At 43.5% G+C, this 20,439-nt stretch overlaps 1 protein-coding gene across 5 annotated transcripts; it reads left to right on the forward strand.

The window, feature by feature from the left end:
• Positions 1–10,350: 10,350 nt before the first annotated feature.
• On the forward strand, positions 10,351–20,105 carry hnrnpr (heterogeneous nuclear ribonucleoprotein R). 5 transcript variants are annotated; one of them, XR_013968603.1, is made up of 14 exons: positions 10,351–10,490; positions 11,378–11,533; positions 11,867–11,985; positions 12,227–12,334; positions 12,527–12,640; positions 12,914–13,090; positions 13,355–13,490; positions 13,974–14,179; positions 14,530–14,679; positions 14,851–14,972; positions 15,157–15,698; positions 17,446–17,512; positions 18,792–18,870; positions 19,245–19,264. XR_013968603.1 is itself a non-coding variant. In XM_080836423.1 (13 exons), the coding sequence occupies exons 2-12, from the start codon at positions 11,380–11,382 to the stop codon at positions 17,478–17,480; spliced, it is 1,863 nt and encodes a 620-aa protein (XP_080692549.1). In that variant the 5' UTR covers positions 10,351–10,490; positions 11,378–11,379; the 3' UTR covers positions 17,481–17,512; positions 18,792–20,105. The 5 variants fall into 5 exon arrangements, 3 of the variants coding, with proteins under 3 accessions (XP_080692549.1, XP_080692548.1, XP_080692547.1); XR_013968602.1 differs by adding an exon at positions 19,842–20,105 and having other exon boundaries at positions 17,446–19,720; XM_080836423.1 differs by having other exon boundaries at positions 18,792–20,105.
• The last annotated feature ends 334 nt before the right edge of the window (positions 20,106–20,439 follow it).

Here is a 20,439-nt window from a genome sequence, read left to right on the forward strand (position 1 = left end):
TGGTTGACTTATGTCATTTTCACCGTCAGGCCAACAACATCATTCTGCACCTTGGTTTGACATACCCAGGTACAGGTACGGATGGCCTGCCCCTGCAAACAAACCATATACACAGTAGGGGTTGTGAAACGGGCAGTTCTTGACGTACTGTATGCCATCTGGTTTTTCCTTCACCTGCCCCTGGTCTACTTCCTTGGAGATCTTGACCACCTGTCTACACCATCCCAGTCTTTCCATGTGCACAACAGCGCTTAGGCCATCATTAACCCTACATCTCTTGCTCTGTGTGCTTTCCCTACTCTGAGTGTGATGTGTGGTGCTGCTCCTGTTATGTCATACTGATCCCCTCATTTTGTGTCTTCCAGAAATGTCACTCTCACCCCTACTCTTTCCTCTCTACTACACTACTACACTGTACTTTCAGAGGATACTTAGCTTGCTTTCCGACCTCCTCACATCTTTTCTCTCTCCCCCCTCGTCTGCTTCCTCGTCAAACTTGATGGTGCAGTCTGTAGGGCATCTGGGAAATCTTAAATTAACATTAATAGTGTGTATGAGTGGGCCCCAAGTTTTCCACAACTTGTCCTTCCACTCCAAACATGTCTAAACAAAAAACTTGTGAGATGTGGGTAACTGGCTGAGGTGGGTGTGTGCTGACTTTTGTTTGGCGGGGCATTTGACTGGCCACACAGATCAATGACAGTCCCCGAGGGGTACACTTAATTTGAATACCCAGCTTGCATAATGCATCTCTATCCAACAAATGTATGGGTTGTGTTCCGGGATTAAAACAAGCATGAAAACACTTTTCGTGCCTGCCTAGATCAACACTGAAGCAGAAAATGGTATTAGCTGCACTTATCCTGAAAATCCTACGGTCTTAGCTTTTCTAGAGCACGACTCAGGAAGGTGTTGGGCGTCTTTTGGGTTTAAACATATGTAATAGCTCCAGTGTCTACAATTAATGAAATTTCCCTACCCCCAATTTGAACCTGCAGCATTGGCTCATTATCAGCTCCATTCGATAGTATCGGAAACCTCCCCCCTTTGATTCTCTAGGCCTCATCAATAGTGTGCGCCCTGTATGGGGACCCTGGACCGCTAGGTCCATTCTGCCTCGCAGGACCATCCCCCCCTCCCCACTGCCCCACACTCCGGTCGCCGGGAACCTGTTCGGTGTTGTATAAGTTCTGTTTGCACACCCTGGAAATGTGGCCAGGCTGTCCGCATATCCAGCAAACTGGTAGCTGTGCGGCCTGCTGTTTCCTGAAACCATCTCTACCTCTTTTCCCTCTGGCCTGAGACTGTTCCTCTCTGCCTGGCCATGGACTTGGCCAGGGCTGTGGGCCCCTGAAGCCCTGCAGTGGGTGACTGTAGCCCGGTGGAAATGGTTGTTCGTACTTGGGTGATGGGTTTAGCTTGTGCTGGGGCTGGCGTTGGTTTCTCAACTGGGGAGCCTGGCTGGCTACCACTGGTGCTTGTATAGTCTTTTTTGGAGCTTTTTTCTGGAGGAGCTTAGGGTTAGAGTCCTTCTGGTTCAGGCCCATGTGGTGAGTCACAGCTTCTCTGAACATATGTCTGGTCATTGACCCAAGGTGCCAGTCTTTTTCCAGCTGGATCCTAACAGCAACCTGCGCCATCATGCAAGACTGGTAGACGAGAGATCAGGCCCTGCACGGCAGTGTGTCCCCATGGTTGATACTGCTGTACTGTCCCCTTTGCTATCAGAGGCATAATGTTACTTGCCGCTTTTTTTGACTAGACTGCATGGTCTTAGGTTGTCTCTCCTCGTCTGAGCTCCAGTTCTCATTCCCCTCAGCTGGGTCCCCACTGAGTACGACTGTCACTGGTCCGTGTGGGCCTCGTCCCTTTAATGCCCTTGTGTCTAATATCAGTTTTAATTACTCTCTGTTCTCTTCGCTAGCCTTCTAGCCTTGACCTCTTTTTCTCAATCTGTCCTCCTTCTGTCCAGCGTTAGAGAGCTGGTTTTCTACTACCTTTATCATTTCTACTGCCTCCTCACGACTGGGGTAATCTACCCCACTGGTTACTCTTTCGAATTGTAAGTGAGCTATCTTCAGTGTTACTCCTGATCTGCACCTTACGTTCTCTTCTGGCTCTGGAGTTTTCTTACACCTCTGCACACTTCTAGTTTCTACAACTACCTGATTTCTGGGGTTGTGTACTTCTTTCCCACTAATCCCAAATCCAACTGCCCTCTCCCTGGTCTCCTTTGTGCATAGGTTTGTGCTCTTATACTGTACTAGTTCTCTTTGAACTGCTTTATCTAATTCCAATGAGAAGTTTAAATGTCCTCCTCCTTCCTGAACTCTCTCCACTATGTCCTCCCCCCTTTGACTGACTTCCCACCAGTCTAGCATCAGCCTTTGCCACTTAAAGTGAGGACACTCTGTTTTGACTGTGTCAACGTTCCTACCCATGTGCCTTTAGTCCCATAATGTGTATAATGTCCCTGTGTTATGAATTATAATTCCTGGGTTTCAATCTCTTGTTTAAGGATTCTAGGGGCTCCCTGTCTCGGGCTTAGTTCAGTAAAACCAGAAAGCAGTGTACTCAATGCCATTCACATTAGTTCCCCCCTCTGGGCCGCTTCCACAAGTAAACTCCCGCTATCATGCAAAGTGCCCAAAACAGAATGAAGAGGACAATGTTAACTTTGTGAAGTACAATGTTAACTTTATGCCATGTGTTGATCATATCATTTGTTCATACAAAAAGTATTGCTTTCATGAGTCTTCACCCCCTTAATAGATGGGTGAGCCAGGCCCGCAGACCTCAGTAGTGAAGCGGCGACAGCAAAGCCAGCGGCGGTTGTTTTATACTTTTCCTGTAACAGACACAACAATCATTAATTACACAATGTGAATGGATATAGCAGCTTGTGACATTCGAGAATATCAGTGTAAGTGTAACGGCGACTCATGCTGGGTGTCACTTTTTCACGAGTGCCGCTTGCAGTTTCAATGTCTCCCACCCTAGGATATACTTACAACGTTCTTAAAAGAAACACCATCACATCGAGTGTGGTGTGCCAATGAAAATAAAAGTCTCACTTGCTCGTCTCATCAGTTTTCACTTTCAGGCTCTCTGTTTCTTATGAGCCCGAGGTACAATTGTAATGCCTGTAGAATAAACAACCTCGCAGCGAGTGTCGTACCAAATAAATGACAAAGACTCTTTCAATTTCCAAAATTCTTACGTTCATGTCACAGCTTTCCCCTTGACGTCTAACGTACGCGAATATGATTCTGTGATGGGCTACTGTTGAGTCTGCCTCTGTCTGCTCAGTAAACATGTGACTAAATTACTCACTCACCATGTACCATCTGTTTAAATACTTCCTTTATGAAACTGCATCTATTTCAAAACCAACAGTCAGCAACAAAACTCATCTATCACCCTGATACTAATAGCCTAATGTTTACACTGACAAATCAGTAGAATAACTTTCTTAACACTTTTTAAAGTGGCAATATATCTACCAGCAAATTAGCACAAGTGTTCTGATAACACTTCTTATTATGAGAATATTTATCCTTATATTATATTTATACCGAATATGTCTCAGCAAGTGCCTTACTCAACAACCTCTTTTCTCTAGGGACTGTCCCCATTGAGACGATCTCTTGACACGTGGCGCTGCCTGCACACAGTCTGTTTTACCATGCTTACCTAGGTTGCACTGCACTTCCTGTTTGTAACCACAGAGCGTTGGCCGCGCGCCAGTGGCTGCACACCAGATTGACTCTTACATACAAATATGCCTGTTCTAGACATCAGCAATCAACACAATCACCTCTTAACAACTTCTACAGTAATGATAATTTCCACCTCGATGCATGCCTATTTTGAAATACAAATTTCACAATTGCTCGCTATCCTGAACAAATGATCTCACATATACACTCGTACCCATCATTCATTTCATATTGCGCAATCACTCTCACCTCACTTTTACACACACACACACACACACACACACACACGCATCAGTCTCTCTCTCTCTCTCTTTTTCTTTTTCGGAGATATTCACACAAACTATTCTACATCTACATACAATTTTAGCACACCACACTAGTCTTTTTACTACAATAAAATATTCTCCTTCAGGAAAATGCGCACACGTTACAATAAAACACTGCCTCCACTCCAAAAGAGGTATTTGTACAAAAAACACGTAATGCCCTGTTACGTCTCTCGGCCCGTAGCCTATTTTTCTCCCTCAGAAAAAATGGACGCAAACAAAGTCTCACAATACAATATTCTTCTTCACTTCAGAAGAAATCCTTAAAACAAAAACACTTTATGACTTGTTACGTCTCTCGGCCCGTTGCCTATTTTTCTCCCTCAGAAAAATGGACGCAAACAACGTCTCACAATACAATATTCTTCTTCACCTCAGAAGAAATTCTTAAAACAAAAACACTTTATGACTTGTTACGTCTCTCGGCCCATTGCCTATTTTTCTCCCTCAGAAAAATGGACGCAAACAACGTCTCACAATACAATATTCTTCTTCACCTCAGAAGAAATTCTTAAAACAAAAACACTTTATGACTTGTTACGTCTCTCGGCCCATTGCCTATTTTTCTCCCTCAGAAAAATGGACGCAAACAACATCTCACAATACAATATTCTTCTTCACCTCAGAAGAAATTCTTAAAACAAAAACACTTTATGACTTGTTACGTCTCTCGGCCCATTGCCTATTTTTCTCCCTCAGAAAAATGGACGCAAACAACGTCTCACAATACAATATTCTTCTTCACCTCAGAAGAAATTCTTAAAACAAAAACACTTTATGACTTGTTACGTCTCTCGGCCCATTGCCTATTTTTCTCCCTCAGAAAAATGGACGCAAACAACGTCTCACAATACAATATTCTTCTTCACCTCAGAAGAAATTCTTAAAACAAAAACACTTTATGACTTGTTACGTCTCTCGGCCCATTGCCTATTTTTCTCCCTCAGAAAAATGGACGCAAACAACGTCTCACAATACAATATTCTTCTTCACCTCAGAAGAAATTCTTAAAACAAAAACACTTTATGACTTGTTACGTCTCTCGGCCCATTGCCTATTTTTCTCCCTCAGAAAAATGGACGCAAACAACGTCTCACAATACAATATTCTTCTTCACCTCAGAAGAAATTCTTAAAACAAAAACACTTTATGACTTGTTACGTCTCTCGGCCCATTGCCTATTTTTCTCCCTCAGAAAAATGGACGCAAACAACGTCTCACAATACAATATTCTTCTTCACCTCAGAAGAAATTCTTAAAACAAAAACACTTTATGACTTGTTACGTCTCTCGGCCCATTGCCTATTTTTCTCCCTCAGAAAAATGGACGCAAACAACGTCTCACAATACAATATTCTTCTTCACCTCAGAAGAAATTCTTAAAACAAAAACACTTTATGACTTGTTACGTCTCTCGGCCCATTGCCTATTTTTCTCCCTCAGAAAAATGGACGCAAACAACGTCTCACAATACAATATTCTTCTTCACCTCAGAAGAAATTCTTAAAACAAAAACACTTTTAACAATCTACTTCTCTGACCGTTCAGTAAAATCACCTCCCATTTCTTATGCCTTATAACTTAGTTCTTTTTCGGAGGACAGTTTTATACAAATGTCTCTTACCCCAGGTTTTAACAGGACTAAAGTGACAATTGCTATAAGCAAAAACAAGTTGCTCACCTTTTTAAATGGCGCCTCAATTGTCCCACCAGTCCCGTCCGTCCCCGGGGACGAGATGACACTAAAAAACGTCCTTTTCGATCACGTCGGCGTCAGCAAATTATGTCGTGTCTTATTCTAAGAGTTCTCAAGAAACTTCTCAAGGCAAATAGGTATGAGTATACTGAACGGTTTATTCAGAGGAGAACTACTGCTGAGCTGGTCCATGGAGCATCTCAAAGACTCTAAGCATATTGCAAGAGCAATCCAGTAGAAAACCTAACCAACAAGTCCCCGTGCCCACTTTTATATTGATCAAATCACCCTTTGCTCTGGTTTCATTTGCGTCTTATTTGCGTCATTGGACTCGACCGCACCTAGAGATGGAAAACAACAGGTACCTTACTTGCGTCATTGGACCTGACCGCACCGAGATGGAGAACAATCGGTCCAATTCTCTTAACAATGTTGCCTATCAACCAGCTTGCTTTGTCTCTGTCAACAGAATTAACCACCTTGAGATACATGGTGTACAGCTTCCTGTGATACCAGGTATCTCGGGGCTTTCAGACACAGTTCTTCACATTGTCTGCCTTGTGGCTTTTGCAGAGGCGTCTGTCACCTTGCCCTGACCCCCCTTTGTCCCTGAAGCATCTAGGTAGTCTATGCAGAGGAGGCATGTTTGCCACGTGATTTATCATAAAAGGTGTCTTTGCAATTGGGGTTATAATAACAGGTCTGTCTGCCTCATGATTTCTCGGAAATGCTATCTTCTCACTTGGGTTTATAAGAATAGGCCTGTCTGCCATAGGATGTCTCTGAAAAGGGGCCTATTCTGCCTCTGGCAGCCTTTTCATAAGTTATAAAGAGCTATCTCTATTTGTTGAGATGTCCATGTTCCAGTACCAGCCATACACATTATTCAACAGTACAGTAATAAACAAGATAAAAATACCACACAAGCCATTGGTGTCACAACAGCGATCAATTAACATGGTTTCCTTCCTCATACATTTGTGGTGTTAAACACAACTCCAGCAGGAGAGAAAAAAATATTTGAGCCCAGAGGTTTTCCTGAAAAGATTCATGCTTAACACGTGCAGTTAATGTAGCCACAGTGCACAGTTGTAGGCCTGTATAGTTTTAGCCAGTGATGGACGAAGTAACTAACTACGTACTTAAGTGAAAGTATAAATACCTTGTGTAAAATATTACTCCAGAAAAAGTGAAAGTATGCACTTTGAATTTAATGCCACTCTTTAAATAATGTCTTACATTTCTCTATTAAAAATAGCATAAGCACAAAACATTGAAAGCTATCTTTTGCTATTAGGTAAGACCAAGAGAGAATAGAGAATAATTATTTCATTTAACATTTATTTGTAACTTAGTTGCACATTTAGTTATAAAAAAAATTAGGAGATTCCTTCCTGTGCTTTCATGGTCCCACATGTATTGCCATATATCTCCAACCTTGATCTTAATGATGCTTCTGACTTCTGCTTTACTGTGACGTTCATTGATCTTTACTTCTGGCTTCAGTACTGCCTGTTTTGCAAAGCTATCAGCCAGCTCATTTCCTTCTACTCCCATGCGCGCTGGAACCGACCCAAAGGAAATTCTGATTCCTGCCTTCTGCATTCGATTTGCTAACTGTAACACCTCATACACAATATCTGGTCTTGAGTGCATATTTTTTAGCAAGACTAGAGCTGAAATGGAGTCAGACCATATTGCCACACATTTGGGCCTATCAGTGGCGGTCCGTGCATTTCACGACTAGGCCTTCAGCAATGTCCTACAAGACAGTTAAACTGAGTGAATCCACCTCTTAATACCATCATTATGACGCCATGGCTCTCGATCCATATATTTATACAGAAAGGCAGTATAAGTGAGCATTGCATCACCTTAACATAGTCGAGTACAACAGACTTTATTCATATTTCCGGAGCAATACACCCGTATTTAATTAACAATACATTAAGAGTAGTAAACTCTCAGTTATATGATCGCTTGGATATTGCTATCACAACTTAAAAATAAAAGGCGATTTTCAGGGATTAGTCTACAAAGTTTTATTAAGTCCACCGAAAGTAGCCTATGTGAGCTTTAACAAGTTTGTCCACTAAACATCGCATTGTCCCACCTGCAAAGCAGTTTCATTAAACCTACCCAATCCTCACTATATCCAGTTTTTCTTGAAAGTTCCGTCTTGAAAATGTCGTTGTAATTGTATCAAAAACTGGAATTATCAAGTTGGTGTAAACTAATTGATTTGAGTTGGTTAATGTAATTATATTTAGTCTTACCAACGTTTTCACTATGTGTACGTTTTCGCATTCGCCAACTAAACTGAGCACTGAGGCACTGCATCAGTCTGCCTCAGTATCCAATCAAAGGACGTTTACGTGTCACGTTCAACGCGAGGCCTGCTAGCTGGCCCAATGTCGTCAACTCGAAATCTGATTGGTTATCACAACTGTCTGTTTCAGTTCATTCAACTTAAATGAACTGAAACAGCCAGTTGTGATAACCAATCAGATGTACACGCGCCTTCACTGTTAATTCTGAAGGCCTCAGGAAAGATTTCTTGGAGCCTGGCAACACTACAGGCGCCCTCACTGTTAATTCTGAAGGCCTCGGGGAAGATTTCTCGGAGCCTGGCAACACATGATAGCTGAAATATGATTGGATGAAAGCTCTAAAATAAATAAACAACGCTGGAAGCTATGAAATGAAGAGAATGGACTATGGGGAATCATTTAATACATATTTATGAAAAGAAAATATAAAATTACATTTATTTTATTACATTTATTTTCTGATGATGTTTAGGCCAGCAGAGAAGGCCCTGCTGGCCCTGACGGACCACCACTGGGGCCTATACCCTTCCACCCACATTAAAGCTAGGTGTATTGCTGCTAAGTCAGCTGTAAACACAGCCAAGTCATCAGTCATTCTTTTCATCACTTTTACATCTAACTTTGGGATCACAAAAGCCACCCCCACCATACTTCCTATTTTTGATGCATCTATTACACATGGATGCTATTAGGATACTGCACCATACAGTGCATTTCAACCAGGCTTTCATCCACACACTCCCCATTCTCCCTACGATCTAATAGAGAGCAATCTACTAGCACCTCCTCAAGCATCCATGGAGGAACCCCGGAATACGCCACTGTCAAACTTACTCTCAACTCAGAAACTTCCATTCCCTATTGCTCTATTGTCCAGCCAAAACTTGAGCTCTGCTTCTTTTCCTTCTCCTGGCTGGGCAACAAAACTTTTAAACATGGGTGGTCATTACTGTGTCCCTTAAGGTTGGTCCAGTAAACCAACGCCAACTGCTCCCCTTCAGTCTGAGTGGCATTTCCCCCATTTCTACCTGTATTGCTGCCACAGGAGTGGTCTTAAATGCTCCACAACACACTCTCAGAGCTTTGTATTGGACTACATCCAGCTTTATCAAATGACTCAATGCAGCAGACCCATAAATAAAACACCCATAGTCAATCACAGACCGAAATAACCCTGTGTAAATTGCCCTTAATGCAGTCCTGTTTGCCCCCCAATCAACACCCCTTAAAGGCACCCAGTGCAACTTTATGTAAACATTCAATGAAAAATAAACATTACATTTCTAGTCTTTTTTACACGTAGTAAGTTTCAATAACTCCATACCATCACATATCGACATTCAAGGAGCAAAGATGAGACATCGTTGTGTGGTGAGAACTGATATAAAATCGTAAACAACAACAATCGCCGGTGGGGAGAAGCCCTTTTTCCATTGACTGGAAGCCTGCTTTATTTATTGGAGGTTACAAAAAATAAAGAAAATGGCGGCGATTGTTGTTGTTATCGATTTTCTATCAGTTCTCACCACACAACGACGTCTCATCTTTGCTGCTTGAATGTCGGTATGTAATGGTATGGAGTTATTGAAACTTACTACGTGTAAAAAAGACTAGAAATTTAATGTTTATTTTTAAGCCTCGAAAGTTGCACTGGGTGCCTTTAAACACCTCATCACGTTAAGTACTTTTTTACATTTTCCCACTACCTTATCAATATGATCTGCCCACAGAAGCTTTTGATCATACCACAGCCCAAGGTACCTAAAACACTTCACTCTCTGCCATATATTCTGATCTTTAGATCCTCATTAATATGCATCTCTTTCTAGTAAAAAAGACTTGGTCTTGGATCCATTCACAGAGAATCTAAATCCCCACTCATTTTTCAATCTTACTAATTGTCTCCTGCATTTACTAACAATAAATTCCACATTTCTTCCTCTTTTCCACACCGCTCCATCATCAGCAAATAGTGCTACCTCAACAGCACTATCAAGATCTTTAAAAATGTAATTTATAGCAATTGAGAATAGAAGAGGAGTAATAATGCTGGCCTGAGGAATACCATTCTCTACCTCATACTGTGTACTAAGACCTCCATTAATCTCCTAACTGTTATTTTCCTTTCTGATAGAAAATTCTTAACCCAGCAACTAAACAGAACCTGCTTTAGAACACGCCCAAAGAAGGCCACGCAGCGTGCTTGCGTGCGTGCACGCCACCACCGCTCTGACGTCGGAGGTGGGCTCTCCCTACGCAAGGAAGTGGCGTTGTTTGAGCGACTGGGCTGTCTGTGTTGTCTCGTGGGTAACGTTAGATCCAAAGAATTATTTTTTATGATCAGCACCGTTTGATTGCTCCTCAAAACAATTGACGGAATACTGAAATTGCACTAGTTGCATCGTCTCGGAATATATAGGTAAGTTTTAGCTAACTGCCCATTTAATCCAGGTTTTGGCGGGTGGTTTATTTGAATTCTGAAAGGTGTCCTAAAGCTAGGCCTCATACGGCCAGAAAGCTCGCCAGCTAGCACGGTAGCTAAATCTCATCAGGCATGTTTTCTAACGTGTACTGTTAAATTATCATAGCAGACTACACAACACAGAGATATTCATTACCTCTACCATGTAAAAATAGGACATCGATTCAGTCGAATAAGGTACAATGGTAATTCAGCGCAATTTTGCCGGGTGCTGTTGTACCTAGCTTTGGCTAATTGTTTAACCTCACACGCGAGGGGGGCGGAACGCAGCTCTGTGTAGCTCAGGAGCTAAGGTAGCGCCGGCCACATGCAAAATTGTGAAACGTGAAAGTTGGTTATATGGACACAGACAGTTCACGGTGAGGTATGGAGGTTATTGTTCTCCACGCCAATGCAGGTACACTGCTCACGTCTACGTTGTTTGCGTTTATCTGTAACTCTAGCCTGACAGAGCGTGTGCCTGGTGAGGTCTTTGCACTTTGAGGCAGGCTGTGCCTTTGGTGTTTAAAACCACTTAATTTGAACAGGTTTGATCTGCAATGATCGTAGCTGCACCTACAGTTTGCATGATCATTTATGAGACAAATCAGTCAAAAGGTAGATGCACATTAAAATCTTGTTGTTGACAAAGTCATGTTCACCTTTTCACACTTTCACAGTTGCATGCTTGTTCTTTAGGCAATGATTAGGTTGAAGTTCCTATATTTAATGAGTTTGTCATGGCAATTGGAAAGGAAAGGATCAGAGCATGTTAAGAGTTGGTTGAGTATTGATGTCAGTTTGTTTGTAGCATGCATTCCTCTCACCAGTTCTCTCTTTCACAGGAATGGCTGCGGAGGTGAACGGCAGCTCCGCTCCAGTGAAGGAGGAGGAGGAGCCCATGGATGTCTCCATGACCCACACGGAGCACTACCAGACGCTTGTGGACGCCGGGCTTCCTCAGAAGGTGGCTGAGAGCCTGGACAACATTTTCCAGACAGGTGAGTCCCACTCAGACCACAGTTTGGAGTGGAGGTGGACATGAAGCAAGCACTTTCAGCCACGGTGCAATTTCGGCTCACCTGCAGGCAGTAGGAGAAGAGATGGAAACCTGCTGGGTTTATAAAAAGTTAGTACTTTTTACATATGCATTTAAGTGTAAAATTTAAATGCCACCACGTCTAGCAGTGAAGACTGCAATCTTGCAGCTGTGAACCCAGTGGAGTGTGTGTATGTACAGCAGTATATGGTTTTATTAACCAAATTACAATGATGTGTTGGGCAGGAGTGAGTCCAGTCGATGCACTGTTTACAGGTAATTTCTGTGCTTGCAGGTCTTGTATCATACACGGACCTGGATGAGCGAGCCATCGATGCCCTGCGGGAGTTCAACGAGGAGGGGGCGCTCTCTGTGCTGCTGCAGTTTAAAGAGAGCGATCTTTCCCACGTGCAGGTGAGACTCACACCCCTCGGCTTTTGTAGAGGCATAAATGGGAATAGCTTTGCTAATGTTACATGCTGATTGGAGAAGAGGGGGGGAATGTTGTGGTACTTTGGAACGGAGGGGTGTTAATGGAGTGGCAGTTGTTGGGTGCTGATGCGGAGAGGGTAGGTGGTTGAATTGTGTGTTGGCTGTGTGTGTTGACTTGTGTTGTGTGTTGGCTGTGTGTGTGTGTGTGTGTGTGTGTTCTCAGAACAAGAGTGCTTTCCTCTGTGGCGTCATGAAGACGTATAGACAGAGGGAAAAACAAGGAAGCAAAATCCAAGAATCCACAAAGGGACCAGACGAAGCCAAGATCAAGGTACGTAATCACATTTAAATCAGATCTGCTCACTGTAAATTGTTCCCAAAACATGAAAATCAGTTTTCCTGAACCTCTTGGTACGACAAATTCGATGTAGATTACAAAAATCAACACAGACCAGTTTCTGAGTCATGGGTGGCTGTATTGGGAGTCTTTTCTGATGACTGAACTCTTCTCCCTGTTCCACAGGCTCTCTTGGAGAGGACGGGATACACCCTTGACGTCACTACAGGACAGAGGAAGTATGGGGGGCCTCCTCCTGAGGAGGTTTTTTCTGGAGCGCAGCCTGGAATCGGAACAGAGGTGAAGTTTGGTTCTCATGTTTACACGCTCTCCAAAACAGACGGCTGTCTAAAAACCTTTGTAGTTTGTCAGTGCCAAACATACACAAAAATTAAGTGCTGGTTTTTATATGGCAAGATGACTTTATGGTGATGCATTGAGATAGTAGTATGAAAATGTATTCTTCTGCTTGAGAAAGTAAATCAAGATCATTTGACATCAAATAAAAGGCAGTATGACCACTGTCTGCAATTCCTCATCAACTTTTTCTTACCGTTACTGTGTGTGGTGCAGGTGTTTGTGGGAAAGATCCCCAGGGACCTGTACGAGGATGAGCTGGTCCCTCTGTTCGAGAAGGCTGGGCCCATCTGGGACCTGAGGCTAATGATGGACCCGCTCACCGGCCAGAACCGTGGCTATGCCTTCATCACGTTCTGCAGCAAAGGTGCTGCACAGGAGGCTGTCAAACTTGTGAGTCCATTCCCCTCTCTCCATAATCCTCTGCCACAACAATGGCATATTGGTTGTAATTGCACTGCTTTCTGTGGGGACTATTAGTGTGTCTATGCCAACTTGAATGTCATTGAATATAACGACTATCCCATGTCTGTAAAAAAAAAAAAAAAAAAAAGTGTCCAGTTTGAGTTGTAATCTAAGGATATTCACTGTTAAGTCCCATCCTGTGTTATTGTAAATGTATTGAAGGGGGTGGATGTTTATTGTTTTTATCCCTAGTGTGACAACTACGAGATCCGGTCAGGAAAGTACCTTGGTGTGTGCATCTCAGTGGCAAACAACCGCTTGTTCGTGGGTTCGATACCAAAGAACAAGACAAGGGAGAGCATCTTGGAGGACTTTGGCAAAGTCACAGGTCAGAGTCACAGAAGATATGTAGGTTTAACTATGACCAATTGTAACAAGCTAAGGGAAGAATGACTAACTATATGCTTTGTAGTTTATATCTGTATTTCTTTTGCCGTATACCAATCATATGTTTCTGCATGATGCAAGGTGATTTGACTAGGCCTATGAACGGTGATATATGAACATTCCCATGAACTTCAGACTAGACATTGTTGCTTTACATGTTTAACAGCATTCCTGGCCAATCTCTTTTCTTTGACTGTCATAAGACAATTAATGAACACGTAAATGAAACCATTCTTTAAGCCTATCTGGTGTAGGGTTGACATGGTGTGTGTGTGTGTGTGTGTGTGTGTGTGTGTGTGTGTGTGTGTGTGTGTGTGTGTGTGTGTGTGTGTGTGTGTGTGTGTGTGTGTGTGTGTGTGTGTGTGTGTGTGTGTGTGTGTGTGTGTGTGTGTGTGTGTGTGTGTATTTATCCTTGCTATGGCAGAGGGGCTCCAGGAGGTAATCCTCTACACCCAGCCAGATGATAAGAAGAAGAACCGGGGCTTCTGCTTTCTGGAGTACGAGGACCACAAGTCTGCCGCGCAGGCCCGTCGCCGCCTCATGAGCGGCAAGGTCAAGGTGTGGGGCAACCCTGTCACAGTGGAGTGGGCCGACCCTGTCGCCGAACCTGACGCCGATGTCATGTCCAAGGTGAGTGTTCAACATGCCATAAGTCCCTTGTAGTGGAAACGGCACACAGATGTATTCATGTTTGAGGCATACATCACCTCATAAAAATATGCGCTCATTCAGAGCACATAATGTTTTTTATGTTTAGTTTGTTGCATAGCATCAGTTACCTACTTTGTCTGCAGGTTGTAATAAAAGTCTGTTTGTCTTTATTCGCTACGTTTTGAGGCACACTAATCATTCACTGTATGTTAGCAGAGAGAATGCATTGTTCTGTGGCATCCATATTCAGAGAGTGGGGGGAGGAATCTAGAAATGTGGTTCATTTCATGCTTGTGAGTTTGTGTGTATGTTTGTTGCCTTGGTCACAGGTGAAGGTGCTCTTTGTGCGTAAGCTGGCCACTGCGGTGACAGAGGAACTGTTGGAGAAGACCTTCTCTCAGTTCGGCAAGCTGGAGCGTGTCAAAAAACTCAAAGACTACGCTTTTGTCCACTTTGAGGAGCGCGATGCTGCTGTTAAGGTGAACATTGGGACACACACACACTACTGCTGTCGCTCACACAATCACACACCTACAAAAAAATGCGTACATTTGTGTCCATCAGCCGTCAATACAGGACCACTCTCCTAACAGTTAGAAAGATGGTTCACTGACTCTTGCTTTATTTTTTTTATTTTTTTTTGTCGTCAGGCGATGGATGAGATGAACGGTAAAGAGCTGGGTGGGGAGGAGATTGAGATTGTGCTGGCCAAGCCTCCAGACAAGAAGAGGAAAGAACGCCAGGCTCAAAGACAGACGACCAGAAACACAGGGTAAGGACAGTGAGAGGGGTCATGAAAGCATGGAAGGAAAGAAGAAGAATATATCAGAAGAAGGGTAGTAAGAGATGATTGACTGACAGCAAGGGCTCTTGGGTCAGGTGTGTGGAGTGGAGGTGTGTTGTTGGTGTGTCTTTCTGCTGTAAGCCCCTGTGTTGTGATGTGTGTGTCTGTACAGGTATGACGACTACTACTACTACCCCCCACCCCGTATGCCTCCCCCGGGTCGTGGGAGGGGCCGTGGTGGGCGGGGAGGCTACGCCTACCCCCCGGACTACTACGGGTACGATGATTACTATGACGACTACTACGGGTACGACTACCATGACTACCGCGGTGGTTACGACGACCCTTACTACGGTTACGACGACGGCTACGCCATGCGGTCCAGGGGAAGCCGCACCAGCCGAGGCGGGCCACCCCCTCCCAGAGCACGTGGGGCGCCACCCAACCGCGGCAGGGGTGGCTACGCACCCAGAGGAGCGCCCATGGGTGCCCCCAGAGGCGGGCGTGGGGGCCGAGGGGGGCCCTTCCCACCCCAGAGGGGAGGGCGTGGCACTCGAGGGCCCCGGGGCAACCGCGGGGGCAACGTTGGTGGCAAGCGGAAGGCGGATGTCTTCAACCAGCCCGACTCCAAGCGCCGCCAGACCACCAACCAGCAGAACTGGGGGTCGCAGCCCATCGCCCAGCAGCCCCTTCAGCAAGGGGGCGACTACTCTGGTAACTATGGTTACAGTAATGACAACCTGGAGTTTTCCCAGGATTCTTATGGGCAGCAGTGGAAGTAAGACACCACTGAATGGTGTTTGGGCAGCAGCAACATCACAAGACACTCACATACACACACACATTTATACACTCTCTATCACACACAAACAAAAAAACACATCGACATCTCACTCAACAAGAGAATTGGCAGCAGTGTTTGATTGACTTTTTATCTTTCATCCCTCCCTAATTATCTCAAACTATAAAACGGACAGAATGCGGAATTGGCCCCTGAGGTCCTGATTGGCTGGAAGTCCATTTTGGCTGAAGAATGTAACTGTTTTTTGGTCCCCTTTATTGTTAATTGTATTTAACCTCCATTTAAGTTTGAACTCTCATGCTATCATGGGATCTCTTTTGTCTTAAAAATGGGCGAAAATTTTATTCTGTTTTTTGTTTCTTTTTTTTTTTAAATCCAACAGTGATCATTTTTAAAAGTGGACATTGTTTTTGTTTTTTTCACCAAAAGTCTGAGAGGACATTAAAATCATGAAATGGCCTTGCAGGAAGCTCATGTCAGCCCTCCCCAGTCTCCTCATCTTCCCCATCTCTTCCCCGAGAACCCCCCTCTTTCTCTTATTTCTACTAGTGGCATAGGGACTTCGCTTGTATATAATGGCTTAAGGCTAGAGCTTCATTTTCAACCGTTTATTTTTTCATTATTTGCCGAGGTGGAGAAAAGAATCCACAGGAAGGAGAGGAGAAAAAAAAGGTTTTTGTAGCAGGAAGTACAGTTAAACGTGTATGTCTAGCGTTTCTAGAAGTAGTTCAATTGTGTTTTTTAAAACTGATATTACTATAATAATTATTACTTCAAACATTTTTCTTTCTTGAAAATGCTCGTAAGGATTTGGTTTGGCTCACCTTAAGAGCCACCCCAGTTTGTTCTCTGATGTTTGTATTTATAACGTTTTTTTGTTTGTTCCGTTTCAATAAAACTCAAATCGAGCATCATCCATTGGTTGGATACTTCCAAGACTCAATTGTGTCCCAATTATCTGATTGAATTCAAACCACAGATCTCACATTTGTGCCCAATTTGAACCTAAATCTTTCTGGCATCAGAACAGACCAGTGATTTGTAGAGCTCTCTTGAGGAACTGAGTCTGAACACACAAGAACAGAGACTATAAGCAAACCTATGAGACGGGATAGCATTTAAGTCCTCCATATTCCAGGATGGAATGCATAGTAACATCACATATTGTCCTGCAAATTGTCATGATATATGCAGCAGCAAACTTTTGCACTGTTCCGCCCCTGGATTGGCCAGTTTCCACAGTCAAATAAAGAACAAAGGATGACAAACTATCTGATATTTCAGAGACCGTCATAATGAACACATCGGCCACTGGAACTGAAGTACAGCCTATATGGTGCCCTGCAGTGTTTATTTTACAGCTGTACATCTAGTACCTACTGAGGCCCATAAGGGTGCAGAAAGCCCCAATAAATGCAGTAACACAAGAACCATTCCCAGTTCCCCACTAAGCTTCTGACAGCACCCTCCGTCATCTGTCCAGTCCGGCATAGCAGACCAGTGATTTCTACCCATTGTCTGCATGTGTGTGTGTGTGTGTGTGTGCGTGTGTGTGTGTGCGTGCGTGCGTGTGTAGGAGGGAGGGGAGAGCGAGAGAGAGAGAGAGGTAGAATGAGAGAACACTGTTAAGTGTTTTCCCTTGTCATTCGACTCACCCAGGTGTCGGGGTGGTCTGCGTGCCAAAGCCAGCCTGAGGAACACACCACAACTGTGTGCCTCTCTACGGGTGAGGAGCCGGCTTTTACCGAATCCTCCCTCTCTGTCCTTTTGTTGTTTCATCTGTCCTATTTTCCCTCTCTCAATATCTTTTTCATTTATTTATTTTTTCTCTCCCTGGTGTATTCCGCTTTTGTTACTGTTCCGCTCTCTCTCTCTCTCTCCCTCTCTCTATCTCGTCATAAACAGGGATCGTGGTGGATCGCTGTATCTGAGCTATGATCTGCTGCAGCATGTGTGTTGGGCTTCATTGCAGCTTCTGCTTTCTTAAGGGCTTTGATTACCCAGATCTTGTGATTTTAACAGGGGCACAGCACCGCTCTAGTCAGGTCCTTCAGCCACATGATTCTGCATGTCTCAATCATAAAGTATCCCAAATGCCACTTGGATAGCTCAATACAGGACTGCATCAGTTGAATTGGACCCTGTGTGCGTGCAGTAATCAATATCAGTACCAGCAGTAGTCAGCAGTGTGTTTTATGTACTGTTGACACTTCAGGGTTTATCATTGGCATACCAATAGTGACTAGTTTAAGTCTTTGAGAGGGACTGTAGAAGTGTCCTGTTAGTCATACTTTTAAAACATTTCACAACAGAAGAACTGCCCATAACTATATGGTGCAGATGTGACCTAAGTGATGTCATTATTGGCTGGATGCATGTACATCCATGTTCCACTAGATGGCAGCAATGGATTTCCACTACCAAACAATCCATTGCATTGGTCATGGTGGTCGGGGCAGGAATGAGTGCCTTTGTTGTATTTCACACGTGTTGATCGGATGATCGTTTGATAACAGAAAGAGCTACTTACATGCAGTATGACTTCTACAGAAGGGAACTTGTATGTGCTTTCGTTCTGCCAGCCAAAATCATTCATTGGGTGTACCTCCATACATCATCATGTGTGTGTGCTTTTCACCTTCTATAAACTGATATGTAGACACGGTGAAGGTCAATAGGGTCACTGGTGGCTCAGAGAATGGTGCTTTGATGTCTCAAGCAACAAAAACCATGATCATGTCACTCCACAGCAAATTCGATGTCCCACACAAAATATGTAATGACCTAGAAACCCCTGACGCTTGTCTTAAAGGATTTGCCATAAATCACTGAGGTACATAAAGATGATCAAATCCATTCCCAATTCGGAAACGGTCCAGAAGCGCTTCAGATAAGGTTGGTGCTGTGCTGGGCTTTGTTGCCTTGAGACAGTGAGGTGACCTTGGAGAGAAGACAATTCCTTGGCTGTAAGTGATCATTTATTTTTGTTGTTGCCTGAATGTCAGGGCTGTCATCATACCCTGCTATCTACTGTAAGGAAGAATTGGGTGGGGCAGAGACAAAGTGACTCTTTTCCTGGACTTGGTAAGGAGGTTTCCTTTACTTTAATGTAAATTCATTGTAAATCTGCACTTTAATACAATCTGTGTTTGTGGGAATCTGGTTAACCATTTACGAGCCTACCCTGCATAGTTTTTAAACCACCAACTCGGGTGTAGGAGTAGTTGCCAAAATAGCTTCCACTCTGTCTGTTGCATCACGCACTATAGCATACTACTCTTGCAATACTTTGCACTCTCGTTAAATTTCTCAGTGTATTGAACATTTCAGTATATTCTGTTAACACTCCTTCATCACTGGCAGAGCTTGCGGGTAACTTCAGAGAGGAATCAAGTGCTCTCTTGTTAGGTAAAAAGTTGCTAGGGTTGTGCACTCATTGCAGCTTTCTATGTTGATAGATGGAATTTGAGCAAAGTCGATCATGCCAGTCAGTTTTACATATTTAAAGGGGCTTCAGGTCAAACACAAGGTAAGTGTGAAATGGGCTAAAGCTGGAATGTATGACATCACAATCAGATATTCTTTGTCACACCATTCTGTCTTCATCCAAGATTATTTTTCTGTTCTTAAAATTCTATTTGGCTATTGATTACCCTGACATTTAAAAGATAACATGGCTTTTGCTCTTTGGCCCCATTCACGCCCTCCTCAGCCTAGGTCCTACGTCCACTCCAGACTTCCTGTTTGGGCCACAACATGGCCAGACCTGTCCAATGGGGAACTTTCAAAAACCCTTGTGAAAACTCAATCTTCAAAGTATACCCCAGACTTAGTCTATGCCGTGGAGCTGCTTTTTCCTGTAATGTTGATCCTCCTCTTAGGCTTGTCCATTGGGGTTGCATTCCATGCCATTAAGAGATGGAGAAAGAAGAGGGTATAGATACTTGTAATTTTTTTTTATATAGTACTCATTGTAATAGTTATTTGCTGTCTGTACTTATTTTTTGTGCGTCCATAGACATAATCTAACAAAATCTCTCCATCTCTCTATCTAGGAACATTTAGAGAGGAACTCCTTGGTTGAACAGCTGTGGCAGACTCTTTGTCTAAAGGAGAGTGTGGTCCGTCTAAAGGACATCACCCTGAGGCTGAAAGGCCTACATGAGGCCCAGAGACAGCACCGAGTTGGAGAAGCCAGGAGAAGGGTTGAGTGCCTCATGGAGTAGGATACCCATCTATCCAGACTTCCTTCCATCACCTCATTTATCTGCCCATTCTTAGGCACTGAGACATTACAACCTTGTGGCCTCCTATGGTAGACCCGTATCTAGACCAACCAACGTCTATTATAATACTTTTATTGGAAAACGTTTTTTTTTGTTTTGTTGTTGTTGCATTTTGTCAAATACAAATTCTTTATCACAAACAGTTTCAGTTTTTTTTATTCTTTTAGTTGAATAATGGTATGACAATGTTATGGTGGTGTTTGTTTGTGGGAAAGGGCCACCTTATGGTGCTTGTTGTCAAGTATTGAAGTTAGGGACTGGATGCTGCTGAACTCTGAAAGCCACTTTAAGGTGGTTTGGGTCCCTCTCTCTCTGTTATGCCTGGAGAGCTCCTGTGAAGCTTGAGGGCCCCCTTATTTTTCAGCGC

Source organism: Sprattus sprattus, assembly GCF_963457725.1.
Source record: "Sprattus sprattus genome assembly, chromosome: 4".
Lineage (NCBI taxonomy): Eukaryota > Metazoa > Chordata > Actinopteri > Clupeiformes > Clupeidae > Sprattus > Sprattus sprattus.

Excerpts from the sequence above, each read along its gene's own strand:
- hnrnpr (XM_080836421.1), top strand. The coding sequence starts at position 11,380 with ATGGCTGCGGAGGTGAACGGCAGCTCCGCTCCAGTGAAGGAGGAGGAG. Across the intron at positions 11,986-12,226 it reads GCGATCTTTCCCACGTGCAG|AACAAGAGTGCTTTCCTCTG; the intron begins GTGAGACTCACA and ends GTGTGTTCTCAG. Across the intron at positions 14,680-14,850 it reads AGCGCGATGCTGCTGTTAAG|GCGATGGATGAGATGAACGG; the intron begins GTGAACATTGGG and ends TTTTGTCGTCAG.